Below are 24668 nucleotides of genomic sequence, written 5' to 3'. Positions count from 1 at the left end.
CTCACTAAGGGGATGGAATGCTTTTTTTCTTTTTAACTAACATTTTATCTAAAATGATAGGTAGTGTGAATTTTGTATTTGTGTTTCCTCTCTTGAAGCTTGATGGGAAAATGCTAGACGGTGAACTTTTCCATCTCCCTCACTACTGAATACTCACTTAATCTTCTCTCCACAGGCGTATTCCCAAGATGCCTACCTGAAAGGCAACGAAGCCTATAGTGGTAATGCCCACAACATACCTGAACCACCGCCAATGTGTTATCCACGCCTGACATCCACAGCTTCTGTTACGGCACAGGCTAGTGACAAGCTATCTTCTGACTTCTCACTGGGGAAACAGCAAGTCAGTAGACCAGTACGGGCATTGACACAGCCAGAGAGGGCCTACAGAATGGAAATACAAGTGCCTCCATCACCAACAGACATTGCAAAATCAAATACAGCTGTGTGTGTTTGCAATGAAACTGTAAGGACTGTTATTGTGCCTTCTGAGAAGGCTGTAGATTTGCCATCTTGTAGAAATAATCACGCTGGTCCATCACACAGGACAGAGGAAGTAAGATATGGCTTAAAAGATCAAACCAGTCTAAAAGCACGGACCACGTCACCATCTTCTTCAGTGTCCACTGCCATTGTACTTCCCCAGACTCAAATAACAAGGCCAGTTGATCCAACTGGAACACTGAGTAAAGCTTCAAATTATGTAGTGTGTCCAGAAGGAATCCCAAGCACTAGACCTCCTGCTCAAGCCACAGACTCGCCCTCAGTCTCTACTAATCATTACAATTCTCCAACGTCCCACCAGCATATAGACTGGAAGACCTACAAAACTTACAAAGAGTATATTGATAATAGGCGCATGCACATGTATGGCTCCCGAACAATACAGGAAAGGTTAGATAGTTTAAGAGCAGCTTCTCAGAATACAACTGATTATAATCAAGTGGTGCCAAATCGCACTGCTTCACAGGTACGGCGCAGGAGCACCTCTCACGACAGGGTTCCACAGTCTGTTCAGATCCGGCAGAGAAGTGTATCCCAGGAGAGACTTGAAGATCCCGTGTTGATGAAAGAGTGGCCACGAAGTGCTTCGCAAGATACTCTAACTTCACCTTCAGTTAATGCTAGGAATCACAGGGCTCGGTCATGGGATTATCTCAGCAAACAGGGTGAAGTGCTAGAAAATTTTCATTCTGAGAATCAGATTGCAGATACTAACGGAGATAGGAGAAAGACTTACAAGTGGACAGGGTTTACCGAACAAGATGATCGACGAGGTATTTATGAGAGATCTAGACAGCATGCATTTCATATGTCCCTTCGAGGTCAAAATTTTCCTGTGGCTCAGAGTGCTTATATTTCAGACAGCAGGAGAACAGGTAGTAGAGCTTCTCTGCCTGGTTCTCATTTTCAGAAAGTTCCACCAGATGTAAAAATGTTACAGCCTTCTCGAGATCTGCAAACTCCTGGGGGAGTTTCAAAACCTACAACTGCTTCACAAGAGAGATTGTCTCTCACACCAGCCAGAAGTTCTAAAAGTAGCTCTTTGAAGAACTCTGCTCCCTATGCAGCAAAACCATCGTTTCCCCTTAACCAGAGCCTGGATGCTATTGCCAGCAAAGACCAAAGAACAGTAAATCACTTGCATCAGAGTGGTCTGTTAAACCAACAGTCAAGGATCCGAGCAGAAGGTGTCCCAGATCACAAAACAGAAACTGGCAAAACCATCCAACCCTCCTCTCTGTCCCCAGCTTCTGCCAAACTTGTTCAGCCAGCAAGTGAGAGTTCAACTACCTCTGACAACGTAGATGGTTCCACCAGACAAAAGATTCATGATTTTGAAAGGGAAGATGTCCATGAGCCTGAAATTCTGCAAACGGATGTTCAGGAAAATGACAAAGACACGGTGGTCATGCGGGACAAATCACCTTCTGGCCACCAAACTCCACAGCCTTTGAGGCATCAGTCCTACATTCTTGCTGTAAATGACCAAGAGGCAGCCTCAGACACTACCTGTTGGTTACCTAACGATGCTCGGAGAGAAGTTCACATAAAAAGAATAGAAGAAAGGAAAGCATCAGGTTCCAGCCCACCTGGTGACTCCTTGGCTTCTATTCCGTTTATTGGTGAGTTAAATTATTCCAGTGTACATCAGATGCTTTTCTCTGCTAAGGATGATGGAGAGCACCATGCCAGGTAGCTGACTGCTGTTGCTGTAAACCTTGAGGTTGAGGGGCACGGGAGCCCTTTTCTTATCTAGAGTAATATTAGGTTGGTAAAACTAAAAATATTCTTCAGTGCAGGAAAAAAAATGCTCTGTTTTGTTTGGCGTCCTGGAGGAACAGTGTAAAAAAAGAAAAAGTGTACAGTGATTTAATATTCTTCTAGAATTTTCCTTAACCCCCTGGAGAAGTCTACATTATGTAACTGTGTTTGGTTCTCACTCCACATAATGCTCTCACATTGTGTCTATGGCCAGGTAGCATTTGCAACACCTTTCAAAATATTTTTACTTCTCTAGCATAAAATATATTTGGAATCCAGAAAAGAAAGACCATGGATGCAAATCCATATAAGGGTGATTTGTGAAAAAAGTTTGTCAGCTGAATAGGTGAGGTGGAAGCTTTCTGAGACAGGGGATAGAAGAAAGCTGTTTCAGGTGAAAGGATAGCAATAAAATGAAGTGAATTTGCAAGTAAAGATGCTAATGTGGATATGAATTAAAGGGAAGCAGAATGTGAGAAGGCACAAAGATTGGCCTGTGGGCTGTGACACAAACAGGGTTGGAATTACTGGGAGCTTATAGGAAGGGGGCTGAGCAGTTTTGAGGTAATTTGGAAGAAAAGAGGAACTCATGGAAGGATTGTAAGTAGTAGGGGGAAAAAAAATTAAAATCCGGTTTTGGATATGGGAGGAATTGGAGTCATCTGCTGAAAAGAGAGTTTCAGTGGTAGAGCATTTCTGTTCCACTCAAGTAGTCAATGCCTGTGTTGTCCTTGCCCTGCTTTTCTTGTTGAGTTGGATTTTCTTTTGTTGTGGCTGGTTTAATCCTTTGGAGTCTAGATGCCTGCGGACCGTTTTCCACGTGGGTTGATTTATACCTGACCGTGTGTTCTTGGATTTAGTATAAGAAATATTTAGAAAACACTGAATTTTGATTCTCAAACTCAACTATGTGAAAAACAACTCTTCTTAATGCTCTCCAGGTTTTTTACAGATTAGGTTAAGGGAGTTACAGGTACATTGTCTTAGCACAATTGTATTCTATTGTGGATCTGCAGCGGTGATTTTTCCCCTAGAATTATCTATAATATCTGCTACTATTTTAAAGTAAATGACCAAAAATAGCGAAGATGCTTTGTGTGCATCAAAGAATGGAAATCATACAAAAGATAAAATAATTCTGTTCTTTTGACAGAATTTTGTTAAGATGTGACAAAAACGCCTTCTTGGATAGCAGATGGTTTATGTATTGGGTTTTCCTTTTTGAATGGGAGTTGTATAGATTTTTTTGATTACTGGATGCATCCGTATCCAGTGTAATTCTGGATTCTTCTTTAGACCCTGTCGATCTTTGTTTAAGGATTAGTACAAGTTTGTAACGCGTGTAACTGGTCTTGGTGTAGGGTTTTTTAATACTATGCCTAAAATCAGTGTTGAGTACTTGATTTAAGTTATGTGCGGTATTTGTACTCACTTAGGAGTGCTTGCTGGGAGTATTATAATCCCATACAGTTTAAATGTCCTGTAAAAGTCAGATCAGGATTGTCAAAATCAAGCCCAAACTTTTCTACACAATCTCCTATCTTGATTTTGACAAAGATTTGCCATGAACTCTTACTCATGTGGCTTGCTTCCAAATTTTAGAGAAATGTGATGATTAAAGTTCAAAGAAGCCTTACACATGGCAGTTGTACTGCATTCTGGTAGCAGCTGAGCAGTTCAGAAGAAACAAAGTTGTAACTCTCCATTGCAGCCTCTCAGCATAACCGCACATGGGATTGTGTGAATCCTTATGAGCTCCTTAGCCTCTTGGACTGAAACCTCCTGAATACACCAGAAATATTGAAAAGTGGTACTGCTAGAGCGTGGGCACGGTCTGAGCCAATAGAGTACTTGTGGCTGTCTTCCTAGCAAGAAATTCTTGTGCCGGTACAGGTGCTGTGGAAAATTTCCACCGCAGCTCCAGCACATTGAAGATGAAATAACCCTCTCTGAATAGGAAGAGCATCAAATGCCATTAAGGCTGGGCATCTTCTGAAGTTAGAATTAATATGCATGATTTTAACTTTGCTTGTTCCACTATCATTATGCCTAATTACAGCTTCACTTGTTAAAAGCCTTACTTAATCAGGCGGATAAAACCTTAGATCTACTTTGAAACTCAGTTAAAGGCTATTTAACTCTTCTGAAGGAAAATAAGTTGGATTTTTCTGGTTTGTGTTTTGGTTTGGGTTTTTTCTCTTCCCTGCCCCCATCTGATGATTGAGAAGGATGTTACTTTGAATAAAGATGTACCTTGGTGTTAGCAACCTCTCTGCTTCCCTTATGTTTACATCAACGTAATTGTTTTTTTGCAGTATTAGGTTTTATTAGATATGGTTCATTTCATAAATGCACTTACTGAAGTTACTTGTCCAGTAGATCTTTGGAATAGTGTAAAAATGGTAATTTGGGGGGAATAAACGTCTGCCAAGGTTACATATTATTGCCATTTTAAATACTGTGTGGTGTGTTTATTTTTGTTATCACTTTCTGCTCATTAAAAGTAGTAGATATGGCCAGACCATATTCTGGTAGAAATTCAGCCAGGAACAGTTGGCTTCTGCAGCAGTATTTTGTGAGTAGTCTGCTCTTAAAAATAACATCAGGATGATATTAGAGTATCTCTTTGTAAGTAGCACAGTGCCCTGCACCACAAACAGAAGTCTAAGCAGAGTTTCCATAGAGCTTGCTTACGACAGATTCTTGCAGGGATTATGGTGGGTTGCTGAAGAACTGCCTTTTGACACTAGTCCTTTCAGAAAAGGCTGCTCTGAAACAGGGAGATTAAATTTTGGTTTGCATTTGCTAATAGAAATGAGAGATCCGTTTAGAGCAAACCTAGTAGGTAGATGTAATATCCTTTACAAGAGAGACTGCGTTATTTGAAAAAAATAGGCAAGATATTGTGTGCTCAAACTCTTCTTCAGGTAAGCAGATGTTCTTGGGGGATGAGGAAGCTGATGGTTTTACAGAAAAACATACCCTGGTACTGCAGGCTTCAGTCCTTTCTATGTGCTGCTAAATGCAGGGTATTGTGGTTAGCTTGGAAAGCTGCCGTTTCTATTTCAGGTCCAAAGCAAGCCTCTGTTCTTGAAATGTTCTCTATTGTTTCAGAGCATACCAGTTAGTCTAATGAAGGGTTATTCCTTTTGCCCAGAAACGGTTTCACCTGTTCTCTAGACTAGTTAAAATACCATTATCTCTATCAGTGACTATATTAGCAATTGTGGTGTTTAATGTACATTTTTTCAGACTTGTAATTTGTACACAATTTGTTAGAGAACAACAAATGATAAATTTCTGACCTACTGGGTAATTTTGAGTGTGTTAACCTGCACTGGATGGAAATTAGAATGCTACTTAACATTTTTGTAACTGTCGAGAAAAGATTGATTCAGAATATAGTTACTTTAATACATTTCTTAGACATAGATGTCTGGTGTGCATGTCTGAGATTTGCAGCTAGCTTGAAACTATTTTTTTTCCTTCTTACACCATTTATTGTAGAGTAGAAAGCAATTTAAAAAAAGGATAATCCAACTCCCGGATTGAGTTGAATGCACTACCCACATGAGTGAAATGGAGAAACTGCTTTGATACTTAATCTGATTGCAGTATGTCTAGCTACCAGTGCAGTTTAGTGCTTTGGCCATTACTACTGGGTGAATGTTCTTTCTAACTTCACAGCTGGATTTAAAATTAATTTTAAATGGGTATGTTTTAAAATACTTAGCCTAAATAAACATCATCTTGAAGTTTAAAATTTTTTTCAAATCAAACCAGTTTATAGTCATCCTATTACAGAGCTTTCCTTCTAGGCGTGCAGTAGCATCAGATAAGTATGCAGACGTTTCCTCAGAGGTGCGATCCCATTTTTGAAAATATCTAGTACATCCTTACCCTAGAAAAATTTTAGGTCACTTCATTCCACTATTAATTTATGAATAACTGAGAGAAAATTAGCCAGATAAAAATATTTGGCCAGACTTTGATAACACTGAAGTCTTGTAAAAATTAGATGAGTGTCCTCTCTCTGGCTGAAATTGATACCTAAGGAAAGGTGTAAGAACAGGACAAGGATATATGATACTTAATGTTAGTACTTTCTATTCTCCAACCATTTGCACTTTACAACGTTCCTGAGCCAAATGTGATTTTAAGTGCTCCATAAATTTCTTCATTCTCTTCTGTACTACAGTAAAATTTTGCTATCCAATACCCTGTATTGATTTAAATAAAGATTTGCCAGGAGTTTCACAGCTTTAACTACATGGTATTTATTCCCCCTTTTTTCTTGTGTGTGCGTGGTTTTTTAAAACCTGTCTCCTGCTGGCTGAATTTCTGATACAAATATAAGAGTGGCCAGCAGACAGCTAATCTTGATTCACCCTATCCACACCACTCGTGGTTTTATCCCTCTATTACTTTTGCTGTTGATGCAGGCAAACAACCATAGTGATCTCTGTGCTAGTAATCAGGCAGACTCTGCTTTTCACCTTGCTTTAAGAGCTGATCTTCATGCTAGTTTTTTTAATTGTGTTCCAATATCTGTTTTTCTACAAACTTCTGTCATAATAAAAGTATTTGGGTACCTGTTGATGAAGAGATACGATAAATTTAGCTGGCTTCTAGTGAATTCTGCTCAACCTTCTTTTTAATTCCTTTTTTTTTTTTTTTGTTACCAAATACTTTTCTTTTTTTTTTTTTTTTTTAAAGTACATTAACTAAGGAATTAGGAGGTGAAACATTCTAAAACACCCAGCATTAGTTAAACTTTTCAGGCATCTTTTTTATACATGTGATGGCATTCTTCTGTAATGCTGGAAGTAGATGTGTATAAGGTTTACCTTATCAGTACCTACCTTGAAATGGTAAGTCATGTACATAACTCCAAGTACTTTTTTTTTTTCGAAGTGTAATGAGTTTATTGCCTTTTTTTAGTGAAATACGTGCCACACTTTTCTTCTCCTCCCCCCACATCTTTATGCCTCTCTCTACAGGCTGGTTAGGCTCTGGTACAAAAGATGACAATGTGAATACACACACACTGAATGTAGTTACATTCCTGAAACTAGAAAATAGATTTATATACTTGCACAACACACTATGAAAAAGGTTATGGCGGTAGGAACAGAGAAAGGTTAGCAGAAACAACCAGAAATACTCTCATATGCAATAAAGAAATAATTAAAAGAAGGTACTCATTCTGTTTTTTCCTTGTGAAAAGAGATAAGCATCAGACAGAGAAATTAAAAACCTCAAACTTCTGCAGCAGAGATCGTGGGTTGTCAACCCAAAATGTGTGGATACCTTAAGGGCAAATGGTGGCTGAATACAGATGGTTGATATGGCATGTTTTAAGGAAACTTTAATTTTAGCAAAAACTGTTAGCAGTCAGGATGAATATGAAAATCTTCAGCCATTGTGATAGGTTTTTTTCCACAAGTTATTGCCTAGCTATTCCAAATGATGAAAATATAAATGTTACTGCAATAGAAATCAGAGCTGACAGATGTTCATTTTTGAGGGACTATTGCTTCCATTATTTTAGCGATAGCATTGGCACAGCTTTTCACATGTCATCAGTGTTTCTAAGATAAGCATCAGTCTTGCATTTTTTTTTCAGGGTTTTACAATGTGGCCTGCCAAATCGCTGTTGCTCCAGGCTGAAAATTTCAGTGTTTCTTATCCAAAGAACAATTTTTAAATCATTGTGGTATTCTGAACTATAGCAGCCAAAACACAAAACTACAAATTAGCGGTTTAAATACTGTTTAAATGCTTCTGTAACTCAAAAATCCTTTTTTAATTAAAACTTAAAACTTGAAGTCAATAATTCATAACATCTAGAAGAGTTTTAATTGAGTAGAAGCATCAGATTTGTTTGGTAATGGGTAATATTTTCAAAGCATAAATCATCCTTAGTATATCATTATAACTTAAAATAATAATTGCAGGTAATAAAGGAATGCTATCAGGTTCTTGGCCAAAAAAAAAGTATATTGAGAATTGTACTTTAAGTGGTGGGGTAATACTGTGAACAGGAACCTTTAGAACTGCTTTGTATTACTTTGTATAGAAAGATAGTTGCACATTTGTTTAACACTGAAATAAGCAACAGACTGTCATAGATAAAGTTTTCAGAATAGTCTCACATGAAGAATAACCTTGGGAAGCCCTTTTCTGTTTGTGTGAAACTCAGTCAGTATAATAAACATATTATTTACATGAGCGCTTCAGCAGAGGACTGGATTTGATGATTCAGGAGGCTTGTTCCAGTCCTGTGTTTCTGTGGCTTTTACAGAAATGAATGTGCTCAGCATGCAGACATGTTTCCATTATATTCTTTTGGCTACAAGAGGATAATTACATAAAGTAGATATATGAAGAAGTTCTTTGTAAAGACAGTGCTGTCAGTGCTGGAAGTACTTAAAAACTAACAAACAAACAAACAAAAACGTTTTAAAGGTTCTTTTGTGAAAAACGAAGTAGGGAGTCATGATGAATCCAGGCAGTAGTGTATCTTCTTTCCAAGTCATGTGTTTTAGGCTTGGAAGTCTTTAATTATTGGAGCTTTTACGCTTGCAGGTTGAAGTATAAGATGCAGCATCTTGCACTTCAAGATCTGTAACAAAAAGTCACTGCTTTGGGGTTTTTATTAGTCCTTTGTGCTACCTTGTGTGATAGCAGGGTTAGTTCCATATAGTTTATTTTTGATTTGAACAATTCATTTTTGTTTTATTGTTTATTTCTGGCCTTCTCACTACACAGGTGAAATTGTATACATGGTCTTTTTATTTGCTTGTCTTCCTGACAGGGTTTTAAGAAAAATGATCTATATTAGTATATCTGTGTTTACCTTACATTCAGCTTCTTTTGAGGTTTCTTGGAGATGAGGAGCCTCTGAGATAGACCTTTTTTTAACTTCCTTGCCTGTGTATGGATGAAGATCCTCCTCCTACCTCCAGTATCCTGTCCGCCCTCTCTCCTGTCTTGCTGCATTCTTCTCACTGCTGCCTCTTCCTTCCAGCCTCTGTCCCCCTGCTCTGCTCTCCCTTGCTCCGCTTGTGCCTGTGCCTCAGCAGCCTTTGCTTGACCCCTCGTGTCCTGCCTGCCACCCTGGTGAAGGACGGGAGATCTGGTCCATGTGGCTTTACCATAAGGGAAGTGCTGCCTCTAGCAAGCTGGAGCAAACCTAAAATGAGAGGCACAGAGGACGTATTAGATGTAGGACAAGATTTTTAAAGCTTTCATGTACCGTATTTAAGAATACTTTGGAGCAAGGTAGCATTGTGCGTTGTGATGGTGCAGAGCCTGTCGCGGTATCGTGTACTATGGACTGCTTGGTTAGGCCAAGGATGCGGCACGCAAAATGGTTGTTGACAAAGGCCTGGAAGAAGGGAGAGCCTCTAAAGCCAGTCTTGCTGCAGGGTCTGTTCATGTCACTGGCATGTCCTGTCTGTCCTTCAGTAAAGAAGAGATTTTTCTGTTCTTCTAATGAGTGCTTGATAGTTTTGTGCCTTCTTTTCTGCCATGTAAGATTTTTAAATTACCCTCCAAAAGCCATAACCTGTTGTTTGAGAGAATTACTGAAGAAGAGAGAGGCAACGGTTAAAATACTTACTGCAATGGCTGTCAGGTAGATGCCATCTCAGTATATAGAAACCTTCACATCTGTGCCGACATTGAATGAAGATTATGTTTTTAATGACTCTCTTAGCCCTTTGCTTTGGAGACAGAAAGCGGTATGAGCTACCTCCCTGTAGCCTTCTGCAGAAGGCTGAGCTTTTTACGAAGAGCAATCACTATTACAATTCCACAAGATCTATGAGTAACCAAAATTGCATTAAGTACTACAGGGGCATCTTTAAACACATACCTAATCCAAGAATTGGATATGGTTTTCAGAAAGCCAATCATATTACAGTTGTCCTCTTCAATGTATGCAGTTTGGGAAATTTTTTCTTGAGTGATATTTGTGTCTGGCGGTGCACGTTGTCTCAACATTCTTCACATGAAAAGCAATTTAAAGCTGTTTTAAGTGTGTGTTACTGCACAGCTATTACATTTTTATGATTTGAATCTTTAAATCAGATAAAAAAATACATACTTGTTGAATTAAGGTTTATAGCCACGTATTCACATTGTCTGTTGAAATTGAAATGCCCAATTAGTGTTTTAAACAGTAATGTGGTCTGCAATACACTTACTGAATAATACAATTCCTTCTTACAGTGTTTTGAGGTGTTGAGATACCACTTGCAAGACTGCCATGTCTTAAGGGGAATAAATATGAAAGATGACTTTAGCCTTGGGAAGCTAGTTTTTTCCAGTCATTTTCTATTACACAGTGAAGAAAGATCCGGCAATCTGAATCCCCAGAGATTGGTGGGAGAAATCACCTTTTGCTGTTAATGATAGCCCTGGTGGTTAGCCTTTCCGGAGGAAAGGTAGTCTGTGGGTTTGCTCTCCATGTTTATATGTTATGATTCAGTTAACTAAACTATTTCCTTAAAAAAAACAAAAAGGGGCAACCAAAAAACCCAACAAAACCAACCAAACAAAACCCACAATCATAACCAACTTGGATAAACGGGAAACTCTTTAAGATGGCTCCAGTGCAGCTCAACCCATACATGTCCATCCAATCCAATGAAATGCATCTGAAGGTGCTGAGAGAGTTGTCTGATGTCATTGCAGAGATACTGTCTATCGTCTTTGAATGATCATGAGAACCTGGGGAGGTCCCCATTAACTGGAAAAAAGCAAATTGTGCACCCGTCTTGAAAAAAGAGAAAAAGGACAATCCAGGGAAGGCAGTCAAGTGGCCTTATCTCAATCCTTAGGAAAATTATGGAGTTGGTCCTCTTGGAAGTTACTTCTGGGCACATGAAGGAGAAGGTGATTGGGAATAGCTAGCGTGGATTTACCAAGGGCAAATAGTGCTTGACCAACGTGATTGCCTTTTATAATGAGATGACTAGATCTGCGAATGAGATTAGAACACAAGGGGGTCACTAACCTTGACTTCAGCAAGGCTTTTGACGTTTTCTGTGACACCATCCTTGTACCATAGTCTAGATGGGTGTACTGCTGAATACGTAGGAAAACTGGATCATCAGGTATAAAGGGTAGTGGCTAAGGGTTCATACTCTACCTGGAGGCTGGTTACAGGTCGTTTTCTTTGGGTGTGTCTTGTTTAATATCTTTATCAGTGACCTAGAGGGGAGATGGAATACACTCATCAAGTTTGCAGACAACGCCAAACTAGGGGCTGCAGTCAATGCGCACGAAGGCGTATTCAGAAAGACTTAGCCTAGAAGGAGGGTCTGATAGGAACCTCTTGGAATTCAAGGACAAATGCTAAGTCCTGCTCCTGGAATAGGCTAACCTCCTGCAGTGGTACCAGCACCTTGATGGTGATGAAGACTAACACCATACTGGTCTGCATCAGGAAGAGCAGAGCCAGGATACCAAGGGAAGAGATCATTCCCCTCTGTTTGGCACTTGTTGGACAAAAGCCATGAGCAATGTGGCCTGAATTCAGCGCTAACCTTGCTCGGAGGAGGAGGTTGGGCTAGGGGACCTTCTGTGGTTTGCTCCCACCGGAATAATTCTGTGGTTCATTTAAATTATATTTAAGGTTCTCAAAATGTGCCCCCTTTTGTGTTCAAGTGTTACTTTCAAACCTTCATGTGTAATCCCAAAGGACTGTTCCAGGACATTAAGGTATAAACAAAGACATTAAATATTATATTAATCATGATAAAACTGTATTGTGGCAGCATGGTAGGGTATGATACAGATCTGTGCTTTTTTTCAGTGATTTTTTTTGGTGTTCATTCCTTTGAATCTTTGGAAAAACAGGTTAATACTTGTTCCTTAGTTCCTCATCCACAGAGTGGGCATAGTATGTCTTCTTTGTCATGCTTTCTCACCCATGTAATTCTCAGTTTTGAAATCTCCAGTTCTGCCACTGAGCCCATTCAATGTAAATTTGTGTCTTCACAGAGTCAGAAAGTTTAATACTTTTCCAGATCACTTACACTGTGTACAGATGCTCCCTCTCTCTTTAGGTTCCTGATCTCCAGCTGCACTGTAATACAAATGTACTTTGATACATGATAGCTGGGGTTATTTAGCCTGGAGAAGAGGAGGCTGAGGGGAGACCTTATTGCTCTCTACAACTACCTGAAAGGAGGCTGTAGTGAGGTGGGGGTCGGTCTCTTCTCCCAAGTAACAAGTGATAGGATGAGAGGAAATGGCCTCAAGCTGCGCCAGGGGAGGTTTAGGTTGGATATTAGGAAAAACTTCTTCACTGAAAGGGTTATCCAGCATTGGAACAGGGTGTCCAGGGAAGTGGTTGAGTCTCCATCCCTGGAGGTATTTAAAAGACGGGTAGACGTGGTGCTTGAGGACATGGTTTAGTGGTGGACTTGGCAGTGTTAGGTTAACGGTTGGACTCGATGATCTTAAGGGTCTTTTCCAACCTTAACGATTCTATGAGTTTCTCTCTGCCTTAGCTAGCAAATCAGTTAATGCAAGTTAACTGTAGTTGGAGCTGGGTTGCCTGTTTATTGCAAGTTTTCAGTGTCTTACCCTCCATAAATATTTTTGCATTGAAAGGCTTTTCCTGCAAATCACTAGTTTTAGCTGTTGGCCAGTTGCATGCTCAAGTTCAAACAGAGGTGACAAGCGGCATCTTTCCCTTCGCCAGAGATGCTCTGTCACTGTGCTGGCTCATTTTATGATGGTTGGTCTCTTGGGTCACTTCATAGACAATAGTGCAGAACAAATTGTATCCTTTTCTCAAATGAAAAGTAAAACGTAAGTAGTCCCGGAGTCTTTGACCTTTTGGTTACAAATATTTAAAGGGACGCTGGTAATCCGTGAGATGACAAACTGAAAGAGAATTATGTTGTGTGGCTTCTCCTCTGGCTTATTTGTTCTGTACGCTTCACCGCATTTCGGACACAGTCGTTTTCATTGATTGGTGAGCTAAACACGTCCTTTCGCATGCTGTGTGAGGAGTTTTGGGGTGCAAATACACCGATTAATCAAGGAAGCTGAAAAGGGAGTCAAATACTGCAAGCACTAAAGAGGAAAGTCAAAATACAAGAGATATATATACTTGCTTGGGTTTTGGTTTTTACTGGACAGCAGTGGCGGAGTTTGCCAGCACATTAAATTAGTGGGGAGTAACTCATTTGGTGTACGTCATGGTTTGCTCTATAATCACTTTCCATTATGTAAAAGCTTGCCATTAGCTGACCTTCAACCTCTTCAGGGATTGAACAGAGTTATTTCCCGCCTGTACCAATGTCATTTGCAATTTCTTTAAAGCTTGCCTATTTCTAAAACCACTTTAATTTTAATTCATCTGGGGATTAGATCCACTCTGAAGTAATAATAATTTGAATAATTATTGTTGCTTTCAAGGATTTACAAGCTGTTTTTCCTCAGCTGAATTCTTGGATTTAAGTGTTATGGGAAATTGTGTAGTGGTGCCTAACACTTGCATATTCACAGCTTGCACAGTTATTTCAAGCACTAGCATTTTTGTAACTTTTGGGAGTAGAGACTGTGACATTTTGAGATAATTCTGTAACATAAGTAACTTAAAGCTGAGCACTTCCAGTTTGCGTGCTATAAACTAATTATTTGTTCAGTTAGTGGTTATATTCTTTTAGTCAACGTTAGTGTGCTTCTCAGGGTTTGCTGTAGGGAAGCTGAGCAAATGAAAAGAGGCAATAGGACAGTGAGCTGTTGTAGTTTTGAAATGGAAGTGTAACTGAGGTTCTTCCTATCTCCCAAGCTGCTGTAGAGAAGAGGTCTGTAAATGCTTCTAATTTATCACTGTGGATCCAAGTACAACTTAGATTTTTTTTTTTTTTTTAAATTGTAGTATCACAGGTTTGCTGTGAATTCTTTTGCTTTCCCTTTTATTAATGTTTCTAGTTTACAGCTAGTTTTTTGGGGGGTATGCTTTTTTTAACATATAACTTCAAAAATTATTCTATTTTCCACTCCAGACAATTTAGAAGGCTGTTATTGCTAGACCTTCCTGTACTTTAATTTTTTATTGCCTTGTTTTAAATTTACATTGCCAAATTTTGATGGTACAAGTGCTGCCTTAACAGAACTGTTAGTGACTGTTGGAAAAGCACAATGCAGCGCACGCAGTTGTGTTCGCACAAAGCAAAGAATAAACCTCTGTCTGCGAGTGTTCATTGATTTCAATAGGCTTTTCAGTAGCTCTGCATATTACAATTCTTAGCACCTAGAATACATTCATAGTCATTATGGCAGTACAGTTCAGCCCCTGCTCGTGACTTGATTCCCCCCCCCATCCCCTCGTCTGCCAGACCGTGAAGTAGAATTATTTTTCTAGTCCTAGTAATGTGTTCTAGAAGATGTTACAGCTCTTTTCTGAGAATGATTGAAAATGCATCTTTCGGCTTCTTCCATCTTGTAAGAAACATGTTAAATACTAGAAATACTTAAAGCTTTTTGGAATCTTTCATGATGACCCTTGTGGCTATTGAGACTGTGAGGTGCTGGGCATGTATGGCATGCAATCGTTTGTATGAACAATTAGTGGAAGAACTAATTGGTATGTAGTAGTGTCATCTTTTAAAAATATGAATACTTGCTTCTTTATTTGACTGTATGGAGGGGGGGGGGGGGGATTTGTTCTTTGGATGCTGGAAATCTGTTTAAAATGCTTTCTTCTTTGCTTGTAACTTGGCTTTATTATTTGAGCACTTGTTCAACCCAAATGGGTTTTGGTAGTCTGAGTGCCCATATTTTATTGTAGGAAATCGTACTTATCTGTCTCTTGAGTTTAGACTTAGTGATGTAATAAGTGTGTTTTTCACTTATGCATGTAAACAAAAATAGTCTACTTGAAAATAATATTACAAGAGTTTGGCAAATAATTCCTGTTTCATTCACAGCAAAATCTATAATTGGGTATGATGTTCTTTGCCCTTTTCTCTAATGTACAGTTAATATGAAACAGGCTCCTCTTAAAAACAAACAGGAAAAAGTACGTTTGACAGTGTGAATTAATTGGAGCCTTATGTTTGTTTGAAAGACTTCATGTTTAAGATACTTAATCTGATATCTCAATAATGAGAAGTTCAGACAGCTGTTTAGTTTGAGCATTTGTTTAACGCATTTAATATGTTTATATATGGCATATTACCTTTGTAGATGAACCGACTAGTCCTAGTATTGACCATGATATTGCACACATTCCTGCCTCTGCTGTTATTTCTGCATCTGCTTCTCAAGCACCAGCTATAACAACTGTTCCTCCCAGTCCCACATCTCCAGTCCCTTTAATTCGGCGACAGCTTTCACATGATCATGGTGAGTGTTGATTTCATTTTTTTTTTTCTCATGCAACTTTTTCCTTTTGCACTCTGGAGAACAGGAGTGGAAATTGTAAACTCTTTATTGCTTGAAATAAATTGCAAAAATGTGATTCAGTTTCTTAAGTACTCAAAAATTTCATTTGTAGAATCCATCCGGCCTAGTGTCCTGGATAGCCAGCCTGCTGCAAAAACTGAGAGATCGAAGTCGTATGATGAAGGACTGGATGACTACAGAGAAGAGGGAAAATCGTAAGTTCATGAAAAATACCAGTTAATTTGGAGATCTGTTTTTTAAAGTGCATAAAGTCTCATTTTAACACTTGTTTTTCTTCCAACAGATCCATTAAGCATGTATCTAGTTTAAAGGGGATTAAGGTAGGTATATATGTATATAACAGCTCCTAAGAATTACACATACTACTGTGACAAGTTGTGTGACTTATACAACTCAGTTATACAAAGTGATGTGTTAAACACAGACATGAAGTTTATTGAAATTGCTACTCATCAGATTGTTCTTAATTTTGATTTATTTTGATATTTAAATTTATTCTAATGTTTTTTCCCAATTGGTGCTGTATGCATCGCATAAGTAAACACAGTCTCTCTTTTTCTAGGCTCACCACATGGTCCTTGATTTTTCATTTTCCTCAGCTTCTGTAAACAAAATATATCTATGGCATGCTTTTGTAAAAACTTACTAATGAGAGTCTAAGACTCCTGCAGCTTCTCAAAGTATTCTTGGAATGTGTAAGGTTACTATTGTTGTATGGAAACTAGAAATTGTATTTTCCCAGGGGGATATTCTTAGGGGTTTTTTGCTGAATGAGGTGTCAGCTTTTAAAGAGAGAAACATCTTGAATGTAAGGGTTGTAGAGAAATGTATTTAGAAGTACCTTGTGGGATTCTTTTTGTGACATTTTCTTTAGGTCCCAGACAGCCAGAAATCTTCAGAAGACTCTGGTTCCCGAAAAGATTCTTCTTCAGAGGTCTTTGGTGATGCCTCCAAGGAAGGATGGCTCCATTTTCGTCACCTTGTTACAGACAAGGGAAAGGTACCTATCATGTTTGGTTTTTATAACCTAGCACAAATATTAAGTTGGTGGAAGCCTAAGATAAGAAACTAAAGCCTTCCTATTCTGCTTTTCTAATTAAAATTTTTGGGATATGAGCATCAGTAAGACTGACAAAATTCTAGACCTGTTAGAACATCGACTTTAGTGAATTCCTCAGCTTCTTTTACAGACTGCTTTCTGAACTGTCTTCTGAACTGATAGGAAGAGAGGATATGGCCTCAAGTTGCGCCAGGAGAGGTTTAGGTTGGATATTAGGAAAAGTTTCTTCACTGAAAGCATTGGAACACTGCCCAGGGCAGTGGTTGAGTCCCCATCCCTGGAGGTATTTAAAAGACAGGTAGACGTGGTGCTTAGGGACATGGTTTAGTGGTGGAGTTGGCAGTGTTAGGTTTATGGTTAGACCTGATGATCTTAAGGGTCTTTTCCAACCTAAATGATTCTGTGATTCTATGAATTTTACATTCCAAAGCATCTGTGAAGTAAATTCATTTCTAGTGACTAATTAAGTAGTAAGAATCAGTCCCTTGATAACTGTAGTTTGAAAAAAGCTGTCGTTTTTGTGAATGTTGTGGAGTTGAGTTCGTATTAACCTTCTGCACGAGTATAGACTAACACTTAAGGAAAACTTGTGAGTCTGGAATTGCAGTGGTGTTTAAATGTGAGTCGGACTTGGATGACGTTTAAATGTCATGGGCAAGAGTCCACTAAATATTTTTTACTATATTTGTATTAATGCATCTGTGAAGTTCTAGTCACATTCTGTTCTTGCTACTGTCACATATGAACGCACACTTAATGGGAGATCAGGGAGGGCAGGCTATTGAGCAATTCATTCCTCTAACGGAGAGCAATTAGTGTACTTTTATGTAGTCTTTCCATAGGTCATTCTTAAGAATGGTATAGGTAGCTGGTTAGTCTTTCTTTTTAAAATAACTGGAGGTAGTTTTCTTCATCCAGAAACATTCATTGTAACAAATAAGCAAACTAACATATCAGTTGCTGTTTTTCAGCGAGTTGGTGGGAGCATTCGGCCGTGGAAGCAACTGTATGTTGTTCTTCGAGGCCATTCACTTTATTTGTACAAGGATAAAAAGGAACAAGTGACTCCACCTGAAGAAGAACAACCTATAAGCATCAATGCTTGTTTGATAGACATCTCATACTGTGAAACCAAGAGGAAAAACGTATTTAGACTTATGACATCAGACTGCGAGTATCTGTTTCAAGCTGAGGACAGAGATAATATGTTAGCATGGATTAAAGCAATACAAGACAACAGCAACTTAAATGATGAGGTAATCATATAATATATAATGCAGAAGCCATAGTTCTTGTCTTTTAATTAAAAATTGTTTGTATTTTCTTGTGATTAATACTTCAACAAAAGAAATCATTTACCATTAAACCATAGACCAAAATATGCACAGGAACATACAAGAAAATGAGGTGAAAGGCAAGGTAACTGAGTAAATAAAATGAGTTTAAAAAATCCTGACATACTCATAATGAGAGAACAGATTTTTGAAATAAATGAATTAATGTCATTGCTAATTTGACTAAAGATACACTTTATATTAAACTGATCTGCCAAAAATGCCTAATCTTTCTTAAAAGATAATTGCAGTATTAGAACCAGTGTGTTCTGTCTTCAGACTTGTGTTGTGGTGTGTGCAGTGGTACAGTGTGACGAGTTTCTCAGTAGTTAAAAGTGGAAGTTTGAAGGATGCCTGTTTCTCTGATTAAATGTTGATGTTCCTATGAATTAAATGTTAATGCTAATTAGAAAGGCAAACATATACTATTGTACATAACATACCAATATCTGTCCCAATATTGTCCTCAGTGCATTTCCATTTCAGTGATGAACAGCAGAGGAATATTTTCATGTCTGTGGTCATGCACATCCACTCAGATTTGAAATAATTATCCGAGGGAAAATGGATTAATAAACATTATTAGACAGATGGATAAAAGCACATTTGACTTCATGGCTGTTTCAGCTGTATGTGTAGTAGTAATTAGTTATACAAGAACCGTGTGCACATAGGATTGGATTTTTCAGAGTAGTAGGGTGTGTTGAATTGCATGTTTTCTATTTAAACTTACTTTCAGTTTAACAGAATTTAATCAGATTGTATTGCTTTGGAAAAAAGTCAAAATAGCAACATTTAATTTGTAATTGCTCACTTTAGTTTTCCTCATGGTTTTTAGATGGTCTGTCCTTATTGTTCTCAAGGACTGCCTGTTTGAGATTTTTTTTTTTTTTAAACTGTTCTGAAATGTTCATATGTGGTCTGTTGACAGGAAGTGTTAATCATATTCTTAAAGTAAAAAATATTCGTTGTATTTTATAAGATTGTAAAGTAGATCTCGATTCCTTTTATAGGATACTGGTGTCACTAGTAGAGATCTAATTAGTCGAAGGATTAAAGAATACAGTACAATGATGAGGTAGGTGAATTATATGCTGCCAGTCATTTTTCTAGACTTCTTATCTAGCTGCTTTTTACTGAAGCAATATATCTTGTTTCAGTTCTTCAAGCAGCAAAACAGAGCCATCTCCCAAAACACCTCGCCAGAGTCTAAGTATCAGACAGACTCTGCTTGGAACTAAAGCAGAACAGAGGACCCAGAGTCCACATTCTCCTAAGGATGAGTCTGAAAGGAAGCTTCTCACTAAAGGTCTGTATGTTTTGTGTGTTTCTTGGGTTCCTCATAGCCCCAGTGTGAGGCCATCGAGGTACCTTTCTCAGGTTTTTCAAACTCATGAATACACAGATGCAAACCAGGTATTAACCAGCTTTTTTTAAGATGCAGCTATAATCACTCATTTCCTGTAACTACTTCATGTAGATGTTATCTTAGATATATTTCAGGTCTTCTCAGATTCCTGAAGCTTTTTATTCCAGTCCTCTCTCAAGAGGGTTTTGGGTTTTTTTCTACAGCTCCATGTAGTGTTAATAGTAGTAAAATACAGGTGTTACGCTTCTTGTGACCAAAATTTTTTCAATCTTTGGAAATAATTTTGTATGTAATTCATACTTTTGTCTCCAGCTGACTTGGAAATAACAAGGTAAACTCATATTTTAAATATGCCATTAAGAAACCAAAGTTTTCCACTGAACTGTTTTAGAAGTAGAGGAGAACGTTTTTTTTTTTTCTCTTAATCTTTAAAATACAGGAGTGAAACCGCATTATTTTTTCCAGAACAAAATTAATGCCTGCTGAGTTCTAAAAAAGTCCAATGAGCTGGCACTGCAAACTTAAATCAGTAACTGAACTCCATCAAATAATGTCACAAGCTACTTTTTTTTTTTTTTTTTTTCTTCAGAATGTGTAAATGTATGGTATTTCTGATCAAAGTTTGCTTGTAAGGGTGTTGCATACAAATTCAGGCAACTGGCTGGGCAATCACTTTTGATCAACTACTTTTGAACAGTTCAGTCTTGAATTTAAGCTGTGAGTGAATTCTGTTGTATGTTACCAACAAACGTCCCTTTGCTCCTGCTATGCTACAGATTCTGTAACCAAATTGTATATTTTAAGTAAATGTCAAGTCTGCTGAAAGAATATTTCCAGAAATACTTGAATAAGAAGGAAGTACTATTGTATTAGGTGACTTGCAGTACAGGATAAATGGGAGTTGTAATTTGCTACGTGAATTTTATAGGAAAGGTAAACAGAGCAACTGAACTTTTTATCCAGTTTTTTGATAGATGATACTTGAGAGTGTTTGAGTCATGTTTGGAATGATTTAGGAGTGACTAAAATACGGTAATTTTTGAAAGAGTGAGTAGGTCTGCACAAGTGTGAGCATGGCTGTATAGTTCATAGGTATTTTGTGCAGCACTATGTTCAGTAGAGACTTCATCTTGCTTTACTAAATATAGATTTTAATTTTTTAAAATACTATATATGTACCTTTAGTCTCAGAATGATGACATTCCACAGTACCATTCAGCTACATGCTCTTCTAGATCTGGGGTGTGAATGTGTTCAAATGTATGTTTTGAATCACAGAAGAGTAAAAGAAGGTATGTTTAAGACAGTCTAATGTTTAGTGAGTTATTGCAGGAAGCCAGGCCAGTAAAAGAGGTAAAAATGCAGTAGGTGTCACTTGATCTTTGCAAATCTGTTACCTGTATTCACAGTAGTTTTTGTGACTTAAATGCTGCTATTTTTCTTCTTTATTTCCTTGTTTGCATTATACTAACAACAAAAAGATGAGACAAGCCCACCAAAAGACAAGGGGACGTGGAGAAAAGGCATTCCAAGCATTATGAGGAAGACATTTGAAAAGAAGCCATCTGCTGTAGGAACATTTGGTGTTAGACTAGATGACTGCCCCCCAGCTCATACCAACAAAGTATGGAAGGACAATTTTTCTTTCCATTGTGATTTAAAATACTTTTTGTATGAATTACTTTAAAATGTATATATAACTTTTCTTTTTCTTCAGTATATTCCACTGATTGTTGATATATGCTGCAAGCTGGTTGAAGAAAGAGGTCTTGAGTACACAGGTATTTACAGAGTTCCTGGAAATAATGCTGCCATCTCAAGCATGCAAGAGGAGCTCAACAAAGGAATGACTGACATTGATGTTCATGATGATGTAAGTCTTCGATCACACTGTTTCCAGGTTGAACTCCCAAAAACTTCTGTTTGTGTTGTGATTATAGAAATATAAAGCATGTCTGTCCTTTTCTTCTAAATGTGTAGAAATGGCGAGACTTGAATGTGATAAGCAGTTTGCTGAAATCTTTCTTCAGAAAGCTCCCAGAACCCCTTTTTACCAATGGTAAGTTGTTTATGTTATGATTTTGTCTTTAGGAATTACTGTTGTCTTACATCTTTCACATGATTTGAGAGAAAATCCAGTGGAATCATCCTAACTCTGTAATAAATACCCTCTTTCTTCCTTAAAGAGCAGGGAGTCATGGTGATCAGAGACCTTAAGAACGAGAGCTGTAAATAGAATTTCTCCAATGGTGAAGAAATTATGAATTTGCAAAAAAAACCTGAGTAAAATTTGCAATTTTACTGTTGCAGTATTCTATGAAAGCTGTTTTTTTTTTTTCCCCCACTGTCATCTTCTTATATACAACATAATGGGCTAATTTATGACTTCCAAAGGTCATATATATATATATACACACACACACACATATGTATGCATGTTACCTGTATTCATGGGCAGGGGGCGAGCTGGGGGTGAGAATGTATATACGTAGTATACATACATATATATAAACTCATATATATATGACTAATTTCTGCTTTTTTTTAACAGACAAATATGCAGATTTTATAGATGCCAATAGAAAAGAAGATCCTGTTGAACGTCTGAAAACACTGAAGAGACTGGTAAGCTGAAATCAGGTGTGTTGTAGGTGCACCACAAAATTAGCATTAAATGTTTAATGTTCTAAATAGTGATTGTTTGTTTCAGATTCATGATTTACCTGAACATCATTATGAGACTCTCAAGTTTCTTTCTGCACACCTGAAGACAGTAGCAGAGAACTCAGAAAAGAACAAGGTATCAGAAACAAAAGTATAATGTATTTTCATTTGTTTCATTCATTAAGTACAGTTTTTGTGCAGGATTATTTCTATTAAGGTGATCATTTATTAATGTAGATAAAATTAAGACCTTTGCTATGTGGAGAAGATTTTTGGATTATGCTAAGGATTCTTGCAAAATATGCACCTGTTTAATGTGAACTAAGTTTACTCAAACTGGTATTAATTCTTGTGGGAATAACTGCTTATATCTTAAATTTATCCCAAGTCTGTAAATTTCTTATAATCCCATCTAGATGCCAGTAAGAATGTGCCTGAGCAGGGCACAGGTGAATGTCTGTGGCCTGAATGAACCTGTTGACAGAGGCTGTCGCACCGGCTTTGCGTGAAGCCTGGTTTCCAGGACGCTTGAGTAACTTTTAAGACTAGGACTTGCTGTAATTACTTGGATAAGGAAATTAATGATTTAAAGGGTCTTAGTCCACCACTAAGAATAGCTTTTTGTCATTTCCATCAGGTGGGGAAGAGTTAGTTTGCATTAAGTGCTTCTGTGCATGCTATAATCCTATAGCAGATGCAAATAATAGTATGCCTTTTTTTTTACCTCTCAGGGAGGGGTAGCTGAATGCAAAGCTGTGCACAATATGGGTGTGCTTATGGATGCTTACCTCAGGGCAGGTAACATGGTGGCTTGTTACTTGGCTACCAATGTGCAGGGTACAGGAAAAAAATTGATGTGATTGATGCTATATAGAGGAACCTATGGCCCATCTTAAATCATTTAAAAGATCAGAAACTTACTCGGTTCAAATGAATATGGTAGGTTCCAACATCAGTGCTACAAGTAATACCTTCTAGTTAAATATGAAAGAAAAATGTATATGTGTATATATTAAAAATACTTAACAAATTACAACCTTTAGTGGAATTATAGCTGACATTATAAGGAAATTATAGTAAATGTCATTTTTAAGTGCAATGCCTAAAATAAACCTTTATTTATCATTTTATGGTTTTGGTGTCCTGTATAAATGTTGTTTAAATAATGTTAATATTATAGAAAATGTAAGGCTAGGTGAGTGAGGTGATATTATAATTGTATGACTTGTCAAAGGCCACAGTTCAAGTCAAAGTGAGCATTAGGGGCTTGTTCATTATGTTTGCGACTTCCTTCTGGTAAGCACAAGGACCTTGCCTCCTATATATTACTGGTCTCTTCTATGTCACAACAGTAAACTGTAAGTCAGAGACGTAAGCAGAAATAGAAGGTAAGTATTCTGCTGCTGCTTTCTTGGAATTATTTGTCAGAGATGTAACACTAAAAGTGAATTAAGTGGATGATAAATGTTGTGACACGATTGGGTAACTCTGAGTCTGTCTCATGAATAGATGTGTTGGGTCTATGATGTTGGTTGCTGCCACCTCCTCCAAAGTAGTTGCAAATTGAATGAGCTCTCTGTCAGTAGACATAATACAGTATTTGATCACCAGCTTAATTTTTTCATGTGTCATGTAAACATTTTCAGGAAAAAAAACAGGGAACTACCATGCCTTTTTATTTTAAAAAAAAAAAAAAAAAAAAATCTTAAAACATCAGTGTTTCTAAACAAAAAAAAAAGTCTGTATGGGAAGAAAAAAAATCCACCTGAAAGTGTAAAGAATATATCCGAGTTCTTGAGTTTTCTGTGTTTGTGGAGCTATTTACTTGCAATGGGTTAAGGAAGGTTGAATTCTGAATTGCAGAAATGTTGCATGCATTTATTGCAGCTGTGTTTAGGAGAGTTTTAGTGTAGTGTAACATCCTACCTGAGTTGGTAATATGGTTTTTAAAAACCTTTTCTTTGTTCTTATTTAAAATGGTTCTCGGATATTAATAGTGTTATATTAATGTACTTAGCCCATATTATTGTAGTTTCTCATTATAAATGTATGATATGGAAATATTTCATTTCTTAGATGGAACCAAGAAACCTGGCAATAGTATTTGGTCCAACACTCGTGAGGACATCTGATGATAACATGACACACATGGTTACGCACATGCCAGACCAATATAAAATCGTAGAAACACTCATCCAAAAAGTAAGTGGATGCATTTCATTATTTAAAAAGTAAGATCGTACACAGATCTACCAGCTTTTCTTTCATTGGGCCAGTTTGGGTCTGGTATTTATCCTTCAAACTCCAGGATATCGTTTTTAGTAATGTCCATGTTAGATTGTTCCACATTTGGGTTTTGTGTTTCCTGTGGGGTTTTCACCTTTTTTATTTTAAATTGTAGCATGACTGGTTTTTCACAGAAGATGATGCTGAAGAACCTCTTGTAAGTATTGCGTCATAAATATTTGTGTTCTGATTATCTTAGTTTAGAATCTGCTTCTGCTGCCTCTAGAATGTCTATATACTTATTACATCACTGTAT

At 37.6% G+C, this 24668-nt stretch overlaps 1 protein-coding gene across 2 annotated transcripts in view; it reads left to right on the top strand.

Moving 5' to 3' along the window:
* ARHGAP21 (Rho GTPase activating protein 21) overlaps positions 1-24668 on the top strand; it is a 124909-nt gene that overhangs the window by 92493 nt on the left and 7748 nt on the right. For both annotated transcript variants that reach the window (XM_082313205.1, XM_082313204.1), the window contains 15 exons: positions 176-2126; positions 15481-15639; positions 15791-15893; positions 15983-16019; positions 16574-16699; positions 17731-18015; positions 19107-19171; positions 19254-19402; positions 20944-21086; positions 21180-21335; positions 21443-21521; positions 22014-22087; positions 22173-22262; positions 24203-24328; positions 24528-24569. In XM_082313205.1, coding sequence (XP_082169331.1) covers positions 176-2126; positions 15481-15639; positions 15791-15893; positions 15983-16019; positions 16574-16699; positions 17731-18015; positions 19107-19171; positions 19254-19402; positions 20944-21086; positions 21180-21335; positions 21443-21521; positions 22014-22087; positions 22173-22262; positions 24203-24328; positions 24528-24569 — 3585 coding nt within the window. The remainder of the gene's footprint in view (positions 1-175; positions 2127-15480; positions 15640-15790; positions 15894-15982; positions 16020-16573; positions 16700-17730; positions 18016-19106; positions 19172-19253; positions 19403-20943; positions 21087-21179; positions 21336-21442; positions 21522-22013; positions 22088-22172; positions 22263-24202; positions 24329-24527; positions 24570-24668) is intronic.

This window comes from Platalea leucorodia (genome assembly GCF_965183815.1).
Source record: "Platalea leucorodia genome assembly, chromosome: 1".
Taxonomy (NCBI): Eukaryota; Metazoa; Chordata; class Aves; order Pelecaniformes; family Threskiornithidae; genus Platalea; species Platalea leucorodia.
Note: the sequence above shows the minus strand (reverse complement) of the source record. Positions and strands in the feature narration are given on the sequence as shown.